The sequence below is a fragment of the Lithobates pipiens genome, unplaced genomic scaffold (assembly GCF_037356315.1).
Source record: "Lithobates pipiens isolate NorthernLeopardFrog02 unplaced genomic scaffold, aLitPip1_a1.2 Scaffold_3, whole genome shotgun sequence".
Classification (NCBI taxonomy): Eukaryota; Metazoa; Chordata; class Amphibia; order Anura; family Ranidae; genus Lithobates; species Lithobates pipiens.
Genome location: NW_027507790.1, coordinates 281,481,680 through 281,490,595, shown reverse-complemented (window position 1 = coordinate 281,490,595; position 8,916 = coordinate 281,481,680). Strand labels below are relative to the sequence as shown.

General features: G+C 50.8%; 1 protein-coding gene across 2 annotated transcripts in view; it reads right to left on the bottom strand.

The window, feature by feature from the left end:
- Window positions 1-3,977: 3,977 nt before the first annotated feature.
- The window catches only part of LOC143941166 (connector enhancer of kinase suppressor of ras 2-like), an 85,563-nt gene continuing 80,624 nt past the window's right edge, over window positions 3,978-8,916 (bottom strand). For both annotated transcript variants that reach the window (XM_077463190.1, XM_077463191.1), the window contains exons 10-11: window positions 6,718-6,917; window positions 3,978-4,194 (exon numbers count right to left, since the gene is read on the bottom strand). In XM_077463190.1, coding sequence (XP_077319316.1) covers window positions 3,979-4,194; window positions 6,718-6,917 — 416 coding nt within the window. In that variant the 3' untranslated portion in view covers window position 3,978. The remainder of the gene's footprint in view (window positions 4,195-6,717; window positions 6,918-8,916) is intronic.

The window sequence follows — 8,916 nt, the reverse complement described above, 5'->3', positions numbered from 1 at the left end:
ACAGCTGATAGTACATTGGTGTGGGGGTCAGTGGGAAGAAAGTTTCTTACACATTTGCTTTCACTGGAAAGAATCCCTCCCTTACAGATAGTCAAAGGATCATTGGGGTCAGGGGTCACTCCTCTGAGAGGCAGAAGTCGCAATCTCTGGAGGACCCTAGGGCTCTCTGGTTGAGAAAGGCTGCTTTAGGGAACTTCCGTGTCCTGCACAGAAATGATGTGGCGGGTTCAATCCCCGTTCAGAATTTTCCACTGGAGGAACCTGTATGGTTATACTGTCTCCAAATATATTTGAAAGAATTACTATGGATGCAAGAGATGAGCTCACTCCCCTTTTTATGCCGTACCGGGACGAGTTCATCCACCACCCGGGGCAAGGAATGCCGAACTGCACCCCACTCCTGATGTGTGCCGCAGAACGGGTACACCACCCTACACCCGTTCTTCTGCCCGCTTGCTCGTGGTTGGCAAGGAGTGTGCACTGAACATGTGCGGCCAATTGCTCACTTTCTAGCAGCTACAAGGTATCTGCGCATGCATGGTGTAGTAGCAGTAGCACCCTTAACCATGCTGCCCCTTCCACCTACCCCTTTCCCCCCCCCCCCCCGGGCCGTGCTTTTATGACATGCTATTGTGCTAGCAAGGGCAATTATCTCTACATCTGGGCCCAGCAGAGCAAAGAAATACAAACTGCAGGGTATTCAAATGTCAATGTGCTTTGCCGCGTATCAAAATGAATACCGAAGTGCAAAAGGTGAGAACGGAGGGCCAAAGCCATCACCCCCCCCTAATGACGTCATCGCTTTCCTGGCAAATGGCGATAACTTTACCTCCCAAAAAAAAAAACGGCCATCTTCGCGCTGAGCTGGAGAAGGATGCTCGTTGAAATGCACCTTTAATACGATGGTAACCATAAAGTAGGAGGTAGGAAGTGCGGCGCCTTCGTTTCTTTCTAATCATGAAGGCTTTGGCGCGTTTCGGAAGTGTCAAGACCAACTCAACCCGTATGCATCCGTACTGTCTGCTTCCATAGCAGCGCTAGCAGGCTCGGTTGTGGAAGGGTCAGCCGTGGCAGGCTCACCTAGCAAACATCATCTGATACCACCACAATGGTAGCAACGCTAAAAAAAAATTGCAGTTTTTATGGTTGCAGATGACAATCATTTGCTGATGCCAATTGACAATTTTCGCTTTTTTTTTTTGGTGCTGGCCAATGAAAACGAGTATTGGCTCACTTGTGAATCCTTAGAGGGAATTTATTTTTTTTTTTTTTTTAAATCATATGATCACTTCAGGTCATTGCCGAAACGGCAAACTTCTCAAAACTGCCCCACCGCTAAAGCGAAGCCTATATTATAAGCTAGACCAGGTGTCTCCAAACCTTCTAAACAAAGGTCCACCTTACTGGACCCCTGCGGGTTTTAGGGGGTGGGGGGGGGGGGCCCAGGCTGTGGCCAGTGGGAGGAAACCAATGAAAAGAAAGTTGTTTTTTAGAGGGAGGAATAGTGCCTCATGGGAGGGTGTGAGTTGGAGGAATAGTGCCCCATGGAGAGGGTGTGAGTTGGAGGAATAGTGCTCCATGGAGGGTGTGAGTTGGAGGAATAGTACCCCATGGAGAGGGTGTGAGTTGGAGGAATAGTGCCCCATGGAGAGGGTATCAGTTGGAGGAATAGTGCCCCATGGAGAGGGTGTGAGTTGGAGGAATAGTGCCCCATGGAGGGTGTGAGTTGGAGAAATAGTGCCCCATGGAGGGTATCAGTTGGAGGAATAGTGCCCCATGGAGGGTGTGAGTTGGAGGAATAGTGCCCCATGGAGGGTGTCAGTTGGAGGAATAGTGCCCCATGGAGAGGGTGTGAGTTGGAGGAATAGTGCCCCATGAAGGGTGTGAGTTGGAGGAATAGTGCCCCATGGAGAGGGTGTGAGTTGGAGGAATAGTGCCCCATGGAGAGGGTGTGAGTTGGAGGAATAGTGCTCCATGGAGAGGGTGTGAGTTGGAGGAATAGTGCCCCATGGAGAGGGTGTGAGTTGGAGGAATAGTGCCCCATGGAGAGGGTGTGAGTTGGAGGAATAGTGCCCCATGGAGGGTGTGAGTTGGAGGAATAGTGCCCCATGGAGGGTATCAGTTGGAGGAATAGTGCCCATGGAGAGGGTGTGAGTTGGAGGAATAGTGCCCCATGGAGAGGGTGTGAGTTGGAGGAATAGTGCCCCATGGAGGGTGTGAGTTGGAGGAATAGTGCCCCATGGAGGGTGTGAGTTGGAGGAATAGTGCCCCATGGAGGGTGTGAGTTGGAGGAATAGTGCCCCATGGAGGGTATCAGTTGGAGGAATTGTGCCCCATGGAGGGTGTGAGTTGGAGGAATAGTGCCTCATGGAGAGGGTGTGAGTTGGAGGAATAGTGCTCCATGGAGGGTGTGAGTTGGAGGAATAGTACCCCATGGAGAGGGTGTGAGTTGGAGGAATAGTGCCCCATGGAGAGGGTATCAGTTGGAGGAATAGTGCCCCATGGAGAGGGTGTGAGTTGGAGGAATAGTGCCCCATGGAGGGTGTGAGTTGGAGAAATAGTGCCCCATGGAGGGTATCAGTTGGAGGAATAGTGCCCCATGGAGGGTGTGAGTTGGAGGAATAGTGCCCCATGGAGGGTGTCAGTTGGAGGAATAGTGCCCCATGGAGAGGGTGTGAGTTGGAGGAATAGTGCCCCATGAAGGGTGTGAGTTGGAGGAATAGTGCCCCATGGAGAGGGTGTGAGTTGGAGGAATAGTGCCCCATGGAGAGGGTGTGAGTTGGAGGAATAGTGCTCCATGGAGAGGGTGTGAGTTGGAGGAATAGTGCCCCATGGAGAGGGTGTGAGTTGGAGGAATAGTGCCCCATGGAGGGTGTGAGTTGGAGGAATAGTGCCCCATGGAGGGTGTGAGTTGGAGGAATAGTGCCCCATGGAGGGTATCAGTTGGAGGAATAGTGCCCCATGGAGAGGGTGTGAGTTGGAGGAATAGTGCCCCATGGAGGGTGTGAGTTGGAGGAATAGTGCCCCATGGAGGGTGTGAGTTGGAGGAATAGTGCCCCATGGAGGGTGTGAGTTGGAGGAATAGTGCCCCATGGAGGGTATCAGTTGGAGGAATTGTGCCCCATGGAGGGTGTGAGTTGGAGGAATAGTGCCTCATGGAGAGGGTGTGAGTTGGAGGAATAGTGCCCCATGGAGGATGTGAGTTGGAGGAATAGTGCCCCATGGAGGGTGTGAGTTGGAGGAATAGTGCCCCATGGAGGGTGTGAGTTGGAGGAATAGTGCCTCATGGAGGATGTGAGTTGGAGGAATAGTGCCCCATGGAGGGTGTGAGTTGGAGGAATAGTGCCCCATGGAGGGTGTGAGTTGGAGGAATAGTGCCCCATGGAGGATGTGAGTTGGAGGAATAGTGCCCCATGGAGGGTGTGAGTTGGAGGAATAGTGCCCCATGGAGGGTGTGAGTTGGAGGAATAGTGCCTCATGGAGGATGTGAGTTGGAGGAAAAGGGCCAAATAAAGACGATGAAATGGCCACATGTGGCCCAAGTTTGGAGACCACTGATGAAGAACCCATTGAGAGCTACGGGAGGAATTGGTTTGACATCAACCAAAATACGCCGAAAAACCTTCATAATTAAAAAAAAAAAAAAGGACAACATCTTCCTCTTCATCTTCCTCTTCATCTTCTGGAAGCTCCTTGAAGACCTCAGGTACGCGTTTCGTTTCTTTGGGTGGGTCTCGGAGCGGTGCGGACCTCGGCACATACCACAAAAGTAAAATACTTGAAGAAATAATAATACTGGCTCGCTCATGCAATGTGTAGTAGGCATCCTGTGGCACTATTCTGGTATCCAATCTATTTACAATCTGTTTTCCTTACATTATGTACAAATATTACAGTGTTTTTCTCTTCCAGGGGCACCTGGCGGACGTTCCATCCCCCGCGCGGCGGCTCCCCCCTCCCCCCACCCCCTCCCGCCGATCAGACGTGCGTTTCAATGAAGGAGTGCGTGTGTGTGAGCTGCGGTGCCGGCGTGGCCAGTTCCGAGGCACCGTTCTGAGGTTTCAGGGTTCCGCTGTACTCACAAATATCCATGAAAAACTCAAAGTTTTTTTGTTTCCAGTCTCTGAACTTCTTGGAGGAGAAAGCCGCGTCGTCCAGGAGGCAGTTGATGACGGAGAGGTCTCCTTCCTTCGCCTGCGCAAGAAAAGGAGGAAAAGGCGTTTAGTTAGAAGGTTCCAATCCACACCATAACCACCGGGGAGAGTTTCATGTGCATTCATTACAGAACCGAAAAATTCCCTCCATGTAACCCGACAGTCATGCGAAATTGTAAATTCTAGACGTGTGCGATGCGTTTCGTTCCCAATTCGCTTGTTAACGAATTTCAACAAATTCGCAAACATCCGAATTGAAGAAAAACCCATTTAACAATTTTTTTTTTGAGAATTTGTAAATTCTGAAACATCCAAATTAAGGAAAACCCATTTCACAATTTTTTTCAGATATCCCCCCAACACTCTGACCCCTCTATACCCCAGATATCCCCCCCAGCACTCTGACCCCTCTACATCCCAGATATCCCCCCAACACTCTGACCCCTCTATACCCCAGATATCCCCCCAGCACTCTGACCCCTCTACATCCCAGATATCCCCCCAACACTCTGACCCCTCTACACCCCAGATATCCCCCCCAGCACTCTGACCCCTCTACATCCCAGATATCCCCCCAACACTCTGACCCCTCTATACCCCAGATATCCCCCCCAGCACTCTGACCCCTCTATACCCCAGATATCCCCCCCAGCACTCTGACCCCTCTATACCCCAGATATCCCCCCCCCAGCACTCTGACCCCTCTACATCCCAGATATCCCCCCAACACTCTGACCCCTCTATACCCCAGATATCCCCCCCAGCACTCTGACCCCTTTATACCCAAGATATCCCCCCCAGCACTCTGACCCCTCTACATCCCAGATATCCCCCCAACACTCTGACCCCTCTATACCCCAGATATCCCCCCAGCACTCTGACCCCTCTACATCCCAGATATCCCCCCAACACTCTGACCCCTCTATACCCCAGATATCCCCCCCCAGCACTCTGACCCCTCTACATCCCAGATATCCCCCCAACACTCTGACCCCTCTACACCCCAGATATCCCCCCAGCACTCTGACCCCAGATATCCCCCCAGCACTCTGACCCCAGATATCCCCCCAGCACTCTGACCCCTCTACATCCCAGATATCCCCCCAACACTCTGACCCCTCTATACCCCAGATATCCCCCCCAGCACTCTGACCCCTCTACATCCCAGATATCCCCCCAACACTCTGACCCCTCTACACCCCAGATATCCCCCCCAGCACTCTGACCCCAGATATCCCCCCAGCACTCTGACCCCTCTACATCCCAGATATCCCCCCAACACTCTGACCCCTCTATACCCCAGATATCCCCCCCAGCACTCTGACCCCTCTATACCCCAGATATCCCCCCCAGCACTCTGACCCCTCTACATCCCAGATATCCCCCCAACACTCTGACCCCTCTACACCCCAGATATCCCCCCTCAGCACTCTGACCCCAGATATCCCCCCAGCACTCTGACCCCTCTACATCCCAGATATCCCCCCAACACTCTGACCCCTCTATACCCCAGATATCCCCCCAGCACTCTGACCCCTCTATACCCCAGATATCCCCCCAGCACTCTGACCCCTCTATACCCCAGATATCCCCCCAGCACTCTGACCCCTCTACATCCCAGATATCTCCCCAACACTCTGACCCCTCTATACCCCAGATATCCCCCCAGCACTCTGACCCCTCTATACCCCAGATATCCCCCCAGCACTCGGACCCCCCTCTACACCCCAGATATCCCCCCAACACTCTGACCCCTCTACACCCCAGATATCCCCCCAGCACTCTGACCCCTCTACACCCCAGATATCCCCCCAGCACCCTGATCCCTCTACACCCCAGACATCCCCTCCCAGCTCTCTGACCCGTCTACATCCCAGATATACCCCCCAGCACTGTTACCATATACCATACCATACCCCTTGTATTGTGACCCCACTACATCCCTGATACCCCCCTACACTGTGGCCTCTCTACATCCCTAATACCTCTACCACTATAGCCACCCAAGCTACAACAAGCCTTGCTACCCTCTATACACCCCAGACCCCCCCTCAGCATTGTTTTCCCCCATACACCCTTGATATCCCCCAGCACCATTATTCCATCCATGTAGTACCCTGGGTGAGGGATAAACAAGGCTGCAGAAGAAGCTACACAAAGGGCTTGACAGGTTACAGAAAAAGACAGAGAACACCACGCAAAGGAAAAGAAGGGCGCCAAAGAAGAGCTGCCAGAAGCTACAAAACAGACACAAGAGCCTGGGGAACCGCCATGAGGAACGTAAGGAGCTACAGATGGAGAAGAAGAGGTTACTGAATGGATGAAGGACCTACAGACAAAAACAGAATAAGCTACAAAGAATCCACAGAAGAACCTACAGTAAGGGTAGAATAGCATACAAAAGAGGCCACAAAAGAGACACACAGATAAGACTTGCTAGAAAACTGTACAATATTTCGTTACAAAAATGTGGATTCTTTTTAGAAATTAAAGTTTTTACAAAACTTTTATAAATGTTACAGAATCAACAAAGGAGCTTCAATCGGTAATCTTTACCACTCACTTTTAAAGTGCTTTTCAGTGCTCGGATGCGGTGCAGCTTATCGTTGATGATGGGGTCATTGCATCTTTTAATAAATGATCTCCTGAACTCCTGCTTGGTGGAAGGTCGCTGCTCACCAAAGGCGGATAGGCTGGCTTGTTCCAAGGTCTTGTAGAGCTCCTCCAGGCCATCTGTGCTGGACCGGTTCTCATTCTTACTGTCTGGAACAGATGCAGCATTTTATTGTCTACTCTCACATGTCTCAAGAGGCAGCTCAACAGGGTTTATATACACACATACATATAGCGTCATTTGTTTGGGCATCTGACCATGACACCTACTTTGTGGGTAGAAATATGTGGACCACCCTCCAAGTTATTGAGTTCAGCTGTCGCCTGTGAAGGGTGCTGGTAATACTCCATCATACAAAGACCTTCTAAATTATTGTTCTTTTCCATAACAGTTTCGGGAAGATTCTTTTCTGTTCCATCATGACTGTGCCCCTGTGTACTAAGCTGGCTCCATAAAGACATGGGTGGGCCAGTTTGGACCAGGTCCATAAAGATGTGGGTTGACCAGTTTGGATCAGCTCCATAAAGACATGGATTGACCCATTTTTGACAAGTTCTTTACAGACATTGGTTGACCAGTTTGGACCAGCTCCATAAAGACATGGGTGAACCAGTGTGGACCAGTTCTATGAAGACATAGTGTGACCAGTTTGGACCAGTTCTATGAAGACATGGTGTGACCAGTTTGGACCAGCTCTATGAAGACATTGTGTGACCAGTTTGAACCAGCTCTATAAAGCCATAGGTTGACCAGCTCCATAAAGACATGGATTGACCAGCTCCATAAAGACATGGGTTGACCAGTTTGGACTAGCTCCATAAAGACATGGGTGGACCAACTCCATTAACACATGGTTGGACCAGTTTGGACTAGCTCCATAAAGACATGGGTGGGCCAGCTCCATAAAGACATGGTGTGACCAGTATGGACCAGCTCAATGCTCTATAAAGGCTTGGGTTGACCAGTTTGGACCGCATTCATAAAGACAAGAGTGGACCAGCTCCATAAAGACATGGGTCGACCAGCTTCATAAAGACATGGGTGTGACCAGTTTGGACTAGCTCCATAAAGACATGGGTGGGCCAGCTCCATAAAGACATGGGTGGGCCAGCTCCATAAAGAGATGGGTGGGCCAGCTCCATAAAGACATGGGTGGGCTAGCTCCATAAAGACATGGGTGGACCAGCTCCATAAAGACATGGGTGGACCAGCTCCATAAAGACATGGGTGGACCAGCTCCATAAAGACATGGGTGGACCAGTTTGGACCAGCTCCATAAAGACATGGGTTTACCATTTTGGAGCAGCTCCATAAAGACATGGGTGGACCAGCTCCATAAAGACATGGTTGGACCAGTTTGGACTAGCTCCATAAAGACATGGGTGGACCAACTCCATAAACACATGGTTGGACCAGTTTGGACTAGCTCCATAAAGACATGGGTGGACCAGCTCCATAAAGACATGGTGTGACCAGTATGGACCAGCTCAATGCTCTATAAAGGCTTGGGTTGACCAGTTTGGACCGCATTCATAAAGACAAGAGTGGACCAGCTCCATAAAGACATGGGTCGACCAGCTTCATAAAGACATGGGTGTGACCAGTTTGGACTAGCTCCATAAAGACATGGGTGGGCCAGCTCCATAAAGACATGGGTGGGCCAGCTCCATAAAGAGATGGGTGGGCCAGCTCCATAAAGACATGGGTGGGCTAGCTCCATAAAGACATGGGTGGACCAGCTCCATAAAGACATGGGTGGACCAGCTCCATAAAGACATGGGTGGACCAGCTCCATAAAGACATGGGTGGACCAGTTTGGACCAGCTCCATAAAGACATGGGTTTACCATTTTGGAGCAGCTCCATAAAGACATGGGTGGACCAGCTCCATAAAGACATGGTTGGACCAGTTTGGACTAGCTCCATAAAGACATGGGTGGACCAGCTCCATAAAGACATGGGTCGACCAGCTTCATAAAGACATGGTGTGACCAATTTGGACCACCTCCATAAAGACTTGGGTGGACCAGTTTGGACCAGCTCCATAAAGACATGGTTGGACCAGCTCCATAAAGACATGGGTCGACCAGCTTCATAAAGACATGGTGTGACCAATTTGGACCACCTCCATAAAGACTTGGGTGGACCA